Source organism: Lepus europaeus, chromosome 5 (genome assembly GCF_033115175.1).
Source record: "Lepus europaeus isolate LE1 chromosome 5, mLepTim1.pri, whole genome shotgun sequence".
Taxonomy (NCBI): domain Eukaryota; kingdom Metazoa; phylum Chordata; class Mammalia; order Lagomorpha; family Leporidae; genus Lepus; species Lepus europaeus.
The window spans coordinates 141,779,973-141,796,685 of record NC_084831.1 but is presented as its reverse complement, the minus strand read 5'-3'; the positions used below and the strand labels follow the sequence as shown (position 1 = coordinate 141,796,685).

General features: G+C 46.4%; 1 protein-coding gene across 7 annotated transcripts in view; it reads right to left on the bottom strand.

The window, feature by feature from the left end:
• Positions 1-14,795: 14,795 nt before the first annotated feature.
• Positions 14,796-16,713, bottom strand: part of ACTR3B (actin related protein 3B) — a 132,551-nt gene continuing 130,633 nt past the window's right edge. For 3 of the 7 annotated variants that reach the window (XM_062192903.1, XM_062192895.1, XM_062192904.1), the window contains 2 exons: positions 16,414-16,497; positions 14,800-15,704 (listed from right to left, as the gene is read on the bottom strand). In XM_062192903.1, coding sequence (XP_062048887.1) covers positions 15,609-15,704; positions 16,414-16,497 — 180 coding nt within the window. In that variant the 3' untranslated portion in view covers positions 14,800-15,608. Of the gene's footprint in view, positions 15,705-16,413; positions 16,498-16,713 lie in introns of all 7 variants that reach the window. The other 4 variants (XM_062192897.1, XM_062192898.1, XM_062192896.1 and 1 more) reach the window with 3 other exon arrangements.

Below are 16,713 nucleotides of genomic sequence, written 5' to 3'. Positions count from 1 at the left end.
CAGCCTGCTCCGCTCTGGGTCACTGCCCACATGTGAAAGTCACACGGGCCACTCAGACATGTAAAAGGCGGTTTCAGGCATGGAATTGTTTCCTTCTCCTCCGCAGATCATAAACACCACGGCCCAGACGCCCGCCCCGTGGCTGCATCCGCCTGCTGCCTGCTCCTCCGAGAGGGAGAGGGCATTTTTAATAACAGGTGTCGCTAAGAATGCGCTGAAAGGAAATTAGGCGCTTCAGAGCACAGCCTACCCCTCCAGGGAGGATCTGCCCTGGGTTGACCGCCTTGGCTGCCGCGAGCGGTCTGGCCAGGGCAGCCCCAAGCTGATGTCTGCGCCCACCTGCACCAGCGCAGCTCAGCCTGGCGGGCCGCCGACAGTATTCCGGACAGCGCTTGTTTCCAGGAGACTCTGGCTTAGGGGACACCAGGGCCATCTTCACGGGCATCCAATGCAGACGCCACACTGAGGTGGAACAACCTGCATTCCACGTCTGGAAATTCTGACAACGTTTCTAACAAAGGACCTGCAAGTGCACCTTGCACAGGGCCGGCCTGGGGTCAGCCGCCTTGTCCATGGGGCTGCAAGTGTCTGTTGTGCTGAGGAGACAGCCACGTCCTGCCCCCGATGAGTGACACCCTGGGGTGGGGGTGCAGAGAGGCATGAAGAGGGAGCACCTCAGGAAGGCGCTGTTACAAAAAGCTGCCAGACCCAGGGGAGGCCTGAGCTCTGGCTTCCACATCTGTAAACTTCAGAGCAGCGGAGAGGAGCAGGCTGGGTCCTCCCTAAAGACCAGTGGAGGGGGCTGCCACTGTGGTGTAGTGGGTAAAGCCAGTTCAAGACCCAGCCGCTCCACTTGTGATCCAGCTCTCTGCTGTGGCCCGAGAAAGCAGTAGAAGGTGGCCCAAGTGCTTGGGCCCTTGCACCCATGTGGGAGACCCGGAAGGAACTGGAATCAGTGCCCGCCCGACATGGGATGCCAGCACTGCAGGCAGCGGCTTCACCTGCTGTACACAGCATCGCCCCTCTGCACCCCTGTTTGAAAGGCATCTTAAGGCCCAGAGTAAAGGGACTTAGGGGACTGAGCGCGTGAGGAGCAGTCAGATTCCGTCTCTGAGCCTCTCGTCACAATTCCACGAGGCCACCACTGGAAACCCAAAATTCTTTTAAAGAAAAAATATGTGATACAGTAGAAATGCTTTGATGTCTTTATTGTATTTAAATAAACAGAATAAAGTAATAGCAGCATAGCTTCAGGACCAGGACAGGCAACGTTCACATTCCGATAATGGAAACTGTGATGCTACTCAAAATGTCACTTCTCCGGGTGAGGATCTAAATGTACAGATGTCCCACGGCCTGTTTACAACTGCGACCCCTCATCTGCAGCCCAACGGCAAAACCATGACCCCTGCAGCAGCTCGCCCCAGATGGTCATGTTTGATCCGTATCTACCAGCTTCTCTAATTGTAGCCATCACAGTCAATTTGGGACCAACGGAGAAACGCGCTCCCCTAAGCAATCGTGTAAGACGCTGGATTCTAGCTTCTAGCGAGCCGCCTCCAGCTTCCTGGGGCCGCAGCCTTCCCTCTTCCTTACGAAGCTTTCTCACACGTCTCACCTGGCTCCGAGTCGCTCCCAGGCTCGGGGGAGGCTGGCTGCCTCCCTTGCTAGATCAGGCCCTGTTCTTGATCAGTCGGGGCTCCTTTGTTTCTGCAGGACGGCTACCTTCTTCCCAGACATCACTTTGCCCAAAGCTAAAAGGAAAGCAGTTTGCATCTCCCACCTCCCATTTCACTCTGCACTCTCCAGAGGAGGGGCTGCCACGCAGGGAGATAGCCCAGGGCTGCGCGGGAGGACCAGAGCGCCACGTGGGGGACGGAAAGCGGACAACACCTGGCAACTGACGCAAGCTCACAAGGTCTGAGAAAGCAGCGGCCAGAAAACCAGATTTAGGAACTTCGTCTGAACCACAAATATCAGGCCCAGTGAAACTACCGAAATGCACACAAATTATTTTCTGCATTTAGGGTTTCCCGCACAGCACATACCCCTGACAGAACATGGAAGAAGCGGGCGTTCCCACTCAGGAACAGGAGCCGTGGAACCACGTCCTCTGACCTGATCACTCCCGTGAGCAGTTCGTTCTCCCTGAGAAATGGAAATGTGATGGCACAGGGCTCACAGCCAGGCCCGGCAATTTCCACCAGGCTGACACTCTGCAAACCACCAGCGTCTGTCACTCCTCTCCCTGCGGGGTGTTTGCTTATATTTGAAATAAAATTCCAATAGATGGAAATTATATCCCTTTTCAAAAAGAAAAAAAAAGGCTGTTGAAATGCAATCCAAAGAGAGTAACAGATTGAATTTTTCCATTATCCTAGATGATGAGTGTGACCATAAGAAAGAAATGAAAAATTATACAAAGAAATGCCAAACAGTCCATTTTGTTAATTACAATCTTCTGTAAAAGACCTAAATGCCCTCTACAACTTCATTATTTATCACCAGCAACCACTGAAAGCATCATTATCATTTCTTTTCAACTCACAGTAAAATAAAAGTTTAAAAAAATAATAATTTCTTTTTGGAAACCTCAACTTGTCTTTTTCACGTCCACCAGAGACAGCCCCCCCGGAGGCAGCTCTTCAAGGAGCAGCTACTAAGACGAGCTCTGCTCTCAGGCCCACCAGTGCCTGGAGAGACGGTGGCGGGGCAGGGGTACGCATGCCAGGGTCACTGGCCGCAGGGCAGAGTCTGGATTCTGAGCACCTGTCAGCTCTCTCTCATCAGTTACCTCTCAGGTTACCTGGGGAGGGTGGGGGCAGGGCAAAGGTCTGGAAGTCAGTCTTCCACAAATCCACCTCCAGTAGTGAGGAACGGACACAGGGTCCACTCTACTTCCTGAGCATCACCCGGAGGTTGGGAATGAATGGGCTGAATTCCGGTGCTCACAGCCCCAGGCTTCCCTCTCCCCTAGCAGTCCACTATAATGGTAGAGTTTAAATTTTACCCCACACACACACATAAAACAATAATACTCAGGACTGGCATTGTCACACAGCAGGTTAACAGCCATCATTCACGATGCTGGCATCCACAGGGTCAAGGAGTGCCAGTTCAAGTCCTGGCTGCTCTGCTTCTGATCCAGCTCCCTGCTAATATGCCTGGGAAGGCAGCAGCAGATGGACCATGTACTTGGGCCTCTACTAGCCACTCAGGAGACCAGGATGAAGTTCCTGGCTCCTGGCTTCTGCCTGGCCCAGACCTGGCCATTGCAGGCATTTGGAGAGTGAACCAACGGATGGAAACTCTCTCTCTCTCTCTCTCTCTCAAATAAACAATCTTTTTTAAAATGTATACCCTCTGTATGAATGTATCAGTGATTCTGTCTTTAAGAAAAAAAAAGAAAACCTCTGAAGAGAGAAGAAAGAGGGGTGGGAGTGTGGGTGGAGCGCAGGTAGGGTGGGAAGAATCACTATGTTCCTAAAATTGTATTTATAAATTGCATGAAGTTTGTATTCCTTAAATAAAACGTTTGGGGGGGACCTCTGAAAAATTGTCCTGGGTGTGGTCACTAAGCCTTATTGATTGTTTTTTTCATTTCCATGTGAAATCAAGCACCCACTTAACTGTGTCACAAATGTAACAATTTCTCAGAGCACTGGCACAATAAACTGAGTACATTACTATAGGTGGGCTAGTGGGCAGCACTAAATTACAGGGGCCACGCCCACAGTTAACAACACTGTGCACAGGGGCCGGAGCTCCTTCCAAGTTACCACCTGGAAACCACCTACATGATACCAGGAGGTCTATACTGCAACTGTTACCCGCTGCCAGGCAAGGGTATTTAAGTTACATAGAGCATGGCAGTAACATCCTTAAACTCCGATCAGAGAGCTGGAATTGCATCAGGCAATAATGTTTTGATCACCTATAAATTAAATAATTTATCACAGACATAAGAGCTCATGAATACATGTGTTACAATCCGCTAATTCAGCTCAAGAAAATGATTATATAATCAAAAACGCAAGTTCAGTGCATTACCTAATTAAGGTAAAAGATGTCAGCGGGGGCCAGCACTGCGGCTGAGCAGGTGAAGCCGCTGCCTGCAGCGCCGGCATCCCATATGGGCACTGGTTCAAGTCCCGGATGCTCCACCTCTGATCCAGCTCTCTGCTAATAGGCCTGAAAGAGCAGTAGCAGATGACCCAAGTGCTTGGCCCCTGCCACCTCCATGGGAGACCCGGAGGAAGCTCCTGGCTCCTGGCTTCAGTCTGGCCCAGCCCTGGCTGTTGTGATCATTTGGGGGTGAACCAGCAGATAGAAGTGCTCTCTCTCTCTCTCTCTCTCTCTCTCTCTCTCTGCCTCTCTGCAACTCTGCCTTTCAAATAAACAAACAGATCTTTAAAAAAAAAAAAAAAGATGCCAGCAGAGAAAAGCAGTTAGTTATTATACCTTTATAGCTCACAAACTTATTTCTCTGGTTAGCTGGTCAGCTTATTTCTAATTATTATGTACGTCTTGCTCCTTCTCTACACTGTGCTACAAAGAAAGCTCTCGACTAGCTCACAAACTCTGATCATGGACAAATCTGTCGCTCTTTTTCTTCAAAATGAAGAAAGCACATGGGATGGCATTTAGGATGCTAAGATGCCCACATCCATATCAATGTACCTGCGTCTGCTCCTGACGGCACTTCCTCTAGGGCAGACCTGGGAGGCAGTGGTAATGGATCAAGTAATTGGGCTCCTGCCACCCACAAGGGAGACCTGGATTATGTTCCCAGCTCCCGGCTTCAGCCTCAGCCCAGCCCTGGCCACTGTGGGCATCTGGGGAGTGAGCCACGGTGGGTGACAACTCTCTCGCTCTCACATTCTCTCCCCTGCTTCTCTAATAATAGTTTGTTTGTTTGTTTTAATTTCTGTAAATAAAGCATAATGGGGGAAGAAAAAGACTATTTCTAATTTCAGCAAGAGAAATCTGGCTGGTACTTTGAATTTTAAAACTAAAAGCTGACTATATCCATTAGCTATATATTCTATTATACTATATTCAAAAAGGTTCACCTGAGCACCTGGCCATTCTGACTTCCAATTCCCTTCTCACACCCTCCAGGAACCTCAGCCCTGCTGTGGAGCGAGACCCACAGCCCGCACCGCCGAAGCGCCCGATCACCGAGGCTCGGGTAACCTTTACCCAACGCCGCCCGGCACGGAGCTCCAGGCAGCGTTGCCAGCCAGCGGCCTGTTCCGGTGGCAGGTCAGCTCAGTCGTGCTGGAGAAGAAACTGCCTCCGAGCTCCTAGGTAGGTCTGCTTTTGATGTGGCACAAATCTGACCATCCACTCCTCCGTCTAAAATCTCTATGTCTAGGGACCCTGTTCTCGGGGGAAAGACCAAAATTCTGAAGCCGGCCCCACTCCGGAGTCGTGCAGGGAGCCCGCGTCCTCTGGTCCACTTTCCTTCACAGTGGGGTATCCAAGTCACCCCTCAGGGCCCGTTTCCAACCAACTCTCGTTCTCTGAGTTACTCGACAACGTGGGGTCCTGTGCCTCTCAGTGCCCGGCGTGTGCTGTCATCCTCTCACTGGACACAGAAAAGGAAAGGGACAGAACTAGGAACAACTCAGAGCGGCCAGCACCGGAGCAAGCCCACAGCAATGCCAGCTGGAGCTCAGGATTCCACAGGGCCTGCTTTCTGCTCGGCCCCACAGGCTCCACCGCTCTGCTATGAGCAAACGACCATGATGCAGCTCATCAAAAAGACTGCCCTGAGGTCAGTGCTGCCAATCACAAGCCAGAAAGACTGCCAACGTGTGTCTGATGGGAAGCTCTTCAGAACTCATTTAGAGCAGGTGCAAATGTGGCCAAGAGTGAATTAAATGGAGCGCGCATCGCTGACCACATCTGATCTGATCCCCAAATAGTGGAAATACATCCAAGCCTCTGTCATTTAAATCTGATTTGACATCAAGTCTTAGGTTTGTAATAATTAATTTAAAAAATATAAGGCCACATTCATCTCTTATCAATTACAAAACTGAAATTCTTAGTAATATACATTAACTTAGGAACTATACATATATATGATTATGAACACATGCATATATACAAATACTGAGAAAGAGAGGCAGGGAGGGAGGGAGGAAGAGAGGATTATCTACAGCACCTCAAATTAAAAATGAAATAGAAACTGAGAAGTCACTCTGTGGGGAATAAACAGCAGCTTACTTTTGAGAAACAATGCAGGGTACAGAGCTATCTAAAAAAAAAATTTAAAACCCTTCATAATTATACCAAGATCAACCTACTTTCTTTTCCTGTCTTAAAAAAGATTTGTTTCTACAACGATGTGAGGAAAAAGATACCTTAATCCACTGCTGGTACAGCCATTGTGGAAGACAGATGGAGATACATCAGAAATCTGAATATAGATAGACCTACCATGTGACCCAGCCATCAGACGCCTGGGAATTCACCCAAGGGAAATGAAATCAGCATAGGAAAGAGTTATCAGTACGCCCATGTTTATTGCAGCTCAATTCACAATAGCTAAAATATGGAATCAACCCAAATGCCCGTCAGCTGAAGACTGGATAAAGAAATTATGGACTATGTACACCATGGAATACTACACAACAGTAAAAAAAAAAAATCCTGTCATTTGCAACAAAATGGATGCAACTGGAAAACATTACACTTAGTGAAAAAGCCAGTCCCAAAAGGACAAATACTAGAAGTTCTCCCTGACCTGTGGTAACTGTTAGAGCACCTAAAAGGTAACTTACAGAAGTGGAATTGGCACTTTGAGATGTGATGACTTTGAACAGCCCTTGTCCTGACTGTTGAGGAGCAGTTTTTCTTTTCACACTATTTGTTGAACTCTCTACTTAGTGTAGGGTTAATCTTATATGTATAAAGTTCATTGAAAATAGATCTTAGTAAAACAGGAGTGCAGGTGGGAGAGGGTAGGGTGGGAAGAATCACCATGTTCCTAAATTTGTATTTATGAAATGCATAACATTTGTATACCTTAAACCAAAAAAAAAAATGGAAAAAAAATTTACTTCTATTTGATCAAGGGAAACTGATGTAATTGCCAGAGCCCCATGCAATTATTTTGCCAATTTACATTTCTATTTAATAAGGCTGTTATTTAAAAATAAATGTTATGAAATATTCTTTAATTAAGAATTATTTAACAAATATTCATAATGGGGCTCTTTGTGGCTTTAAATAAGCTGTGCACTTGATGAATCTCACAGGCTTTATTTGGCACAACCATGATTTTTACAAATGAGATAGAAGGGAGGGACCATACGGAACGAATCAATCACAAAACGCTCTGTACTTCCGTCACCCATGAGCTCACTGTTCATATGTATTCTGAGTTGTATAAAACACACATGTGTCTTCAAGATTTCTGTGGGGTAGGTCTCTTGGTAAAAGGTCACACTGCAGATGGCAGCCAGTGTGGAGGAAGGCCACGCACAGCCACGTGCCGGCACCCCACAAGGTCCATCATCTACTTTTCAGGAACACAAAACATCTACTGGAGCCAAAACTTAAAGAGATTTTATAAGACCACCAAAACTCTTAAGATAATTAAAATCCCAGATACTCAATATCTGGCTCTCACCTAAGGTTACCTATCATGTAATGCTTTTTATTGAATACAAATTTAATTTAAGAACTACTTATTGGCCGGCGCCGTGACTCACTAGGCTAATCCTCCACCTTGCGGCACCGGCACCCCGGGTTCTAGTCCCTGTCAGGGCACTGGATTCTGTCCCGGTTGCCCCTCTTCCAGGCCAGCTCTCTGCTGTGGCCCGGGAGTGCAATGGAGGATGGCCCAGGTGCTTGGGCCCTGCACCCCATGGGAGACCAGGAGAAGCACCTGGCTCCTGCCATTGGATCAGCGCGGTGTGCCGGTCGCAGCGCGCCAGCTGCGGCGGCCATTGGAGGGTGAACCAATGGCAAAAAGGAAGACCTTTCTCTCTGTCTCTCTCTCACTATCCACTCTGCCTGTCAAAAAATAAAAAAAATAAAAAATAAATAAAATAAAAATAAAAATAATTAAAAAAAAAGAACTACTTATTGAGCACTTACCATGTACAAGGCACCATGAGGACCCCAGGGGGTACAAAGATAAGCAACATAGGACTCCAGCATTTTTTTAATTAATTATTTTGAAATTTGGTTAGAGAGAGAGAGGGAGAGAAAAAAGAGAGATCTTCCATCTGCTGGTTCACTCCCTAGATGGCTGCACAGCTAGCTCTGTAATAGGCCAAAGCCATGAGCCAAGAAATTCACCTGGGTCTCCCACAGAGCTGGCAGGGGCTAAGTAACTGGGCTATCTGCTGTTTTTCCCAGGCACAATAGCAGGGAACTGGATAGGAAGTAGAGCAGCTGATACAAACTGGCATTCCTAAGGGATGCCAGTACTGCAGGTGGCGGCTCTACTCGCTACACCACAGTGCCAGCACCTAGGGGCCCCTATTTTCAAGGACATCAGTGCCTAGGTCTGTTATGGTACAGAGTTAAGGCACCACTTATGACACCAGCATCCCATAGGAGCGCCAGTTCAAGTCCCAGATGCTCCACTTCCAATCCAGCTCTCTAATGTGCCTGGGAAAGCAGCAGAAGACACTTGAACCCCTGCTACCCATGTGGGAGACCTGGATGGAGTTCCAGGCTCCTGGCTTTGGGCTGGCCCAGCCCCAACCATTGCAGCCATATAGGGAGTAAACCAACAGATGGAAGATCTTTTCCTCTGTCTCTCCCTCTCTCTCTCATTCTGCCTTTCAAATACATCAATATTAAAATAAACAAATAAATGCAATTCCTAAAGGTAATATAGTTCATGAGTCATTTTTAACACAACTGTGGTGAATGAGGCTTTTAAGACACAATTGCTTCATAACAGAGTAGTAATAAAGGCTAGCCTGCATGGAACCTGCACGAAGATCTCATTCTGGTTCTAACAGCTTAGATTAACAACTGTCTTTTATCTGTTTGTTTTGTAACATGGAAAAAAGTCAATGCACTGACACAGCACTTCTCTGCTCCCCAGCTGTGTGGTCTCGACGTGTAACTGAATTACTTTTGGTCATAGGCTCCCCTCTGGTAAATCAGGCACATTAATACCAAGTCCACAGTTGTTAAGATTAAATAATGTTGGGGCCGGCACCGTGGTGCAGTAGGTTAATCCTCCACCTGCGGTGCCAGCATCCGTTATGAGCTCCGGTTCTAGTCCTGGCTGCTCCTCTTCTAATCCAGCTCTCTGCTGTGGCCTGGGAGTGCAGTGGAGGATGGCCCAAGTGCTTGGGCCCCTGCACCCACATGGGAGACCAGAAGGAAGCACCTGGCTCCTGGCCTCAGATCAGCAAAGCTCCTGCCGTGGCAGCCATTTGGGGAGTGAACCAACAGAAGGAAGACCTTTGTCTCTGTCTCTCTCACTGTAATTCTACCTCTCAAATAAATAAATAAAATCTTAAAAAAGATTAAATAAGGTCACGCAGAATCAGCACTTAGCAAAGTTCTGATGTTCTGGCCATCTCCCATACTCATCTAGGACTTCAGCAACTGGATCAGTCTTACGACCTATCCAAATCCCCTAAATTCTTCAGCAGATTCAACTTCTACATGATGGCCACAATGAACTTGTTACTGCTGAGACGTGCTCTGCCGCTGAAATCTTAAAAACGTCCTAACCTTGCCACACTCTCATTCCCCCTTACTGCTCAGCCTACCTGAACTTCAGCCACAGAGATCTGCCCAGTCGTCACACTCACCTGACGAAAACCCAACTCTGCCTCCTTCCCGTCCCCCCAGCCACGTGCATGAGCTCCACTGGGAGCACCTGTGCTTTCTGGGCTTCTCCTGCCTCACCCTGTGCTCAGGGGTTCTGCCTCTCAACTCCTCAGGGGCCTTGATCAAGTCATTATCTCCCCTTTCCACTCCAACAGCTTCCATCGCTCTCCCTATTCTTTTCCCTGTGCCCATAAGCCTCATGTCCTTACAGAAACCAAAGCCCTCAGGAGTTAATATCTCCACTTTTAAAAGCTAAGCAGCTATTCCCACAGGTGCACTGCAAAGAACAACTCTGCAATATTCATCATGTCTTGTTACAGAGATGATGTTAGCAAATATTCCTGTTATCAGTTGCCATATTTTAGGTTAACAGACAAAACTGCAAGCATTTACCATGTATAGCATGTTTTGAAATATATGAGACAGCATTGTGCCATAATGGGTAAAGCCACCACCTGCAGCACTGGCATCCTAGATGGGCACTGACCCAAGTCTCATCTGTTCCACTTTCAACCCAGCACCCTGCTGATGGCCTGGAAAAGCGGCAGAAGCTGGCCCGTGTGCTTAGGCCCCTGGCTTTGGTCTGGCCCAGCCCTGGCCACTGTGGACATCTGGGGAGTGAACCAGCAGATGGGAGGTCTGTCTGTCTCTCTCTCAAATAAATACATATTTTAGATTTACTGAAACATACATACACTATGAAATGGTTAAACCATGCCAGATTTTTAAAGTTAAAGCTAGTCCTATATTTTATCATCATGAAGTTTACGTCTAAATCTGTTAAATAAGACAAACTTTCTGTATTATTAAAAGGTTTGTTTCAGTAGTTTTAAATACTGTTGACTTACAATCTTACAGAGGTTTTTTAAACAGTGTACTGATTAAATGGAAAACTGTTTGCCTGAAGTAAGACGTCTCTGCCCTACAAAGTTGACTGTCAACTCTAGTAATACTTAACTCATTACTATAATATGATCTAGCAGTAATTAAGTCAACCTGAAAAAAAGTGTATGCAAGTTTTCTAAAAATTGACAGCCTAATTCAGAGCATTTTTCCTTTTTTTAAAATTTATTTATTTGAAAGGCAGAGTGAGAGAGAAAGGAGGGTGAAAGAGGAGACAGATGGCAAGATTTTCCATCCACTGGCTTACTCCCCAGATGGGTGCAAGAGCCAAGGCTGGGCCAAGATGAAGCCAGGAACCAAGAATTCCATTCAGGTCTTCCATATAAGTGACAGGGACCCAAGTGCCTGAGCCATCATCTGCTGCCTCCCAGGTGCATTAGCAGGAAGCTGGATCTGAAGTGGAGCAGCTGGGACTCAAACCAGCACTCCAACATGGGACGTAGGTGTACCGAGTGGCACCTAACCTGCAATGCCACAATGCCTGCTCCCAGTGTTTTCTTTAAAAAAAAATTGTTTATTTCCATTTGAAAGACAGAGAGAGAGAGAGAGCAAGAGCAAGAGCACAACTGATTCACTACTCAAATGCCTACCACAGCTAGGACTGGGCCAGGTAGGAGCCACGAGCTAGGAACTCCATCCAGGACTCCCACGTGGATGGCAGGGTCCCAAGTACTGGAGTCATCGCCAGCTGCCACCCAGGGTATACATGAACGTGAAGCTGTGTCAAAAAGCACAGGAGCCAGGACTGGAACTCGGGGACTCACGCGGGCATCCCAAGCAGTGGCTCAACTCACTGCATCCCAACGTCCACCTCTTTCTCCTCCTTATAACGTGACCAACGCACTGTGCAGAATCGCAGTTCACTGCTACCCACAGTATGTGGAAGGTTTCTTGAATAGACAAAAATATTAACTCCAATCTACCATGGTAATGGGGCCACTGCAATTCTCAGACAGCTGAGGAAACACAGTAAGACAGCACTTGCCCAAGGAGCAGCCAGAATTCATGCTCAGATCTCCTTTCTGCTCATCAGAGTCTGAGGATCTAGATACAGACTGGCATCACCTAAAGAGATTAAAAATAAAAAGCAAAACACAGACGGCTTCCCTAACCCTCCTGCCACCCCCCATCCCCAAGCTCACTCTGATTCATTTAGTGTGGGATGGGTCTTGGCCAGGATTGAGAACCACAGAATTATACAAGCCATGTTCTAATGGACCACGCTGCCCTGCAGATCTTGTTTAAAACAGAATGCTCTCATCATGATCCTGTAAACTCTGACAAGTAAATAAATAAAAAATCTTTAAAAAAAAAAAACTGCTAAACCTAAGTAAAATCTCAGAAACCACCTTGTTTCAAACAAGGAAGATGGAAGAGGTTGTGTGGTCTGAGATCAGGTTTTATCAGCTCTGGTTTAGCCAATGTCTGTACTGATGCTGACACACAGAAGCAGCGATATTCCAGGAGTCTGTAGGAGGGGTACCAAAGCACCTGCCAACACAGCCCCATAGCAGAGGCAGAAACGAGAGCACTCACTGTGCAAAGTCCACATGACCTAAGACGGAGCAAACTCCAGAGGGAAGACAGGAACAAGCTGTCTGGAAGAACCAGCTGGCATCAGACTCTCGAGTAGAGACTGAGCAGGGGGGTCGATGACAATACGGGGAGGGGGCAGGAACTGCCGTGAAGGCTCGCTAAACTCAACAGCCCCCTTGTCTGAGGGGGACACTTCCAAGACCTCCAGCAGATACCTGAATACTGGTATTGTATATGCCTATACATATACAGTACCAAAACATAATTTTCTTTCTAAACATACATACATACCTGTGATAGTAAAATTTATAAATTAGACACAGTAAGAGCTTTACAATGACTAATAATAGTTAAAATATAAAATATAACACACTTATTAAAAGTTATGTGAATGTAGTCTGTTTATTTCTGGAATTTTCCATATATCAGCCCACATTGCAGGTAAATAAAATCACACAAAGTGAGACCACAGATAAGGCAGACTGCTGAGTTTATTGTTCCGAAACTTGTTTTTAAACTTAAATACTAGAATCCAACATTCATGAAGGCAAATTTTCTAACAGTTAAACATACCTCCCAACTTATAAGGAACACCATAACTAACAGTTTAAAGGTAACATAATTATAAGGATATGAAAAACTGGAATAAACTTAAATCTATTAATTTAACAAATTACCTCTCAAGCCAGCAATCTCCTCAGCAAATGTCAGAGTAGTTACATTTAAAGTTATGAAATCATGAGGAACACCACTCCACTACACCCCCAGTCCAAAAAACATTTCTGTGGTGGAATGAGAAGGCCATGCCAAGACGGCACTGGCGAGCGAGCAAGATGCGCCTTCAGTTACTCAGGAAATGGTGGCGGAACCCACCTGGCAAAGGAGCCTGCCTAGCAACAGGCAGTGATTGTTATGGCATAACCCTTGACAGGATTGGCCGCCTCGGCTATACAAGCTGCTGCACCAAGTGAATAAACGAGTCTGCGATCTGCTCGCCTCTAGCCTGCTTCCACCCAACTTCCAGACTCCCAGTGTCTATGTCGTGGCTCCGCGCCTCTTGCCCCCACCGTGCTTCTCCTCTCAGAATGAATCCACAGCAACACATTTCCAACATGTTTATCAGCCACATCTCCCACTGGTGAAGTGGTCACTGGGGAACAGAAAGTTCACATCATTTTAAGAAATTTCCTGGGTGGGGGGGGGGGGTGGGCCACAGCAAGCTGAGCCACCATTTGCAACACTGGCATCCTGTATCAGAGTGCCAGTATGAGTCCCAGCTGTTCCACTTCCAATCCAACTCCTGATAAGGCACCTGGGAAGACAGCAGATGATGGCCCAAGTACCTAGGTCTCTGCCACTCCTGTGGGAGACCCAGATGGAGTTCCAAGCTCCTGGCTTCAGCTTTGCTCAGACTTGGGGAAGGTATCTCTGTGTGTGTCTCTCCTCCTCCAGCCCCCTTAACTCTGCCTTTCAAATAAATAAATAAATCATTTTAAAAAATTGGCTTCCACAAATTTGTCACTAATCATCAGATCAAATTTCAATAGTCTTTGAAAGAACTACGGAGGGGTGGGTGTCTGTCCTAAGTTTGCCATCTCATATCAGAGGGCCTGAGTTCCATCCCCAGGTCCCCATTCCAGCTCCCTGCTAATGCAGATCCTGGGAGGCAGCAGGTGATGGCTCAAGTCATTGGGTTCCTGCCGCCCACGTGGGAAACCTGGATTGAGGTCCCAGCTCCTGGCTTCACCCTACCTCAACTGTTTCAGGCATTTGGGGAGTGAATTAGTGAATGAGAGCTCTCTTTCTTGCTCTGTTTCACAAACAACAACGAAAAAAAAAAAAAAAAAAAACCATGCAGCTGATGCTGTGGCGCAGCGGGTTAAGCCACTGTCTCTAACGCCAGCATCCCATAAGGGTGTCAGTTCAAGTCCCAGCTGCTCTACTTTTTCTGATCCAGCTCCCTGTTAACGCACCTGGGAAAGCAGCAGAAGATGGCCCAAGTGCTTGGGCCCCTGCACCCATGTAGGAGACTTGGAAAAAGCTCCTGGCTTCAGCCTGACCCAGCCTTGGCTGTTGGCAGCCATTTGGGGAGTGAACCAGCAGATGGAAGATCTCTATCCTTTCTCTTTCTCTGTCTCCCTCTTTTGCTCTAACTCTTTCAAATAAAATAAATAAATCTTTAAAAAAAAAAAAAAAAGCACAGGGGCTGGCGCTGTGGTGTAGCAGGTAGAGCCACCCAGCTCTCTGCTATGGCCTGGGAAAGCAGTAGAAGATGGCCTAGGTCATTGGGCCCCTCCACCCATGTGGGAGACCCGGAAGAAGCTCCTGGCTCCTGGCTTCAGATTGGCTGAGCTCCGGCCATTGCAGCCATTTGGGGAGTGAATCAGCAGATGGAAGACCTCTCTCCCTGTCTCTACCTCTCTCTGTAACTCTGTCCTTCAAATCAATAAAAATAAATCTTAAAAAAAAAAAAGGCAGAAAAGAGAACACCAAAGACCACTGCACTACAGAAAAAAAATTTATAAAGATTCTAACAGCTTTTATTACAATAGTGCAAGGTAGTATTTCATCCAACACTCACCAAAACAAACCATCATCTTCTATAAAACAATTCCAGAAAATTCAAACAAAAAACTAAAGATACATTATCTATAATAATTCTCATACAATACTGTTTAGTGTTCAAACTTTACGTCACTCCAATAAAGTATAATCATTTTCTAGCAAACGTGGCAAACAAAGTTTGCTCTGTTTCTCTGTTTTATTGTCTGCCTATAAACATATCAGCACATGCCTCACAGTTAGAAACTTAAACTACAGCACTCCATGACATCAATATCTATTCGTGCTTAGGATCAGCCAGTTGTACCAAATACCATAAATACAAAATGATAGGAAATATAAACATCGATTTGTATTTCAAGTTTATAACATTTTATTTACAAAAATAGGCTGGGAGGAAAAGGGTTTACAAGCCCCATCATTTCCTGGGGGTGAACGATTCCACACCATCTTCTAGTGTGTTTTCTCCCCTAACAATTTTTCCAGTTGCATCTGAATCCCTTCAGAACTGCATCTGTCAACTAGAAGCTCGGGTGGCGAGGAGGAGAGAAAATGGGGGGAGTGGGAAGGGGGTGTGAGGGAGGAAGGAACGGGCATACAACAGTCGGCACACAGATAAATGGCTTGTACTGAAAGGACTCTGCGCTGTGCCTCATGCACGGGGCGATGCACGCACACTGCTCGGACACCGACACCGGACGCTGGTATGTACAGGAACTGCGCTCTTCTCCGGCTTCCGAAGGACACTTGCTCCCCAATATGGCACGATCGAACGATGACCCCGGCGGACACTAAGACATGACTCCGAAGACAGGGTTGTGGCGGCAGATGCCGGGGCCATACTCTTCATAGTCCTTCTTGGCATGGCAGACCTGAAAGAACTCCGGCTGCCAGAGGCAACAGTTAGAAGGAAACTTAACTAGTTCAGAAATAAACTACTAAGTGAACGAGAAGCTCTCCTTACCCTAGACCTCGTCTCTCTCCAGACCACTCAGAGGAATTTTTTTTTAACTTTTATTTAATGAATATAAATTTCCAAAGTACAGCTTATGGATTACAATGGCTTCATAGGATTCTGACCTCTCTGACACACTAACCCACTGAATGAGGAGTAATCCCATTTTTGAAAGACGTATTCACCCTCTGTTATCTAGAGCCCACTATATGCAGGCCCCATGCTGACAGGGTGTCCGTTACTAACAAATTTGAAAAATTAATTAGGAAAATCACTTGTAATAATACAAGATTTATTTTTTTATTTCACTTATTCATGTTATCTACAATCCCTAGCAAGAATACCTGCAAATTAGCTATGCAACTTAAGTGATCATTAAATTATGTCCAATCTTACAGAATTAAGTATGTGTCTATAACCACATAACTAGAACATGCACTATATAACCTTCCTAGACAATAGAGGATACATTAAATTCATGAAAAATGGAATTGAAAGTTTATTTGCTTACAAAAAATTTTTAAATCCATGCAAGTTTTTCACAGCATGCATTCTGTATGAAATTTTTGAAGATCTGTCCTATTTAGTCACACTTAACAGAGGCTGCAGAAAGGAATTATGCAACAACTGAAAGGACTTACGGTGGAAGCCAGCATTGAGCCTCCAAACCACACGGCATAGCGCTGCATGTGATGTGTTATCACCTGAACCTCCACGGGCTTAGGCTGGAAATAAAGTAATCTACATTTAGTCCAAGGGTACTCGTAAACTGTCATTCAGGTCATCTTTTAGCTAACAGGGTGGCATCCCTCCTGGGCCTTCCTTCCCTCGTAATGGTGGAAGGCCCCTCCCTCACATGTGCGTCCTCCTGCAGTGGCACCAACTACACGCATGCTGCCTCTGCAAGGAACGTCCTCCCTGCCGGCCCCCATCGCTCCAGA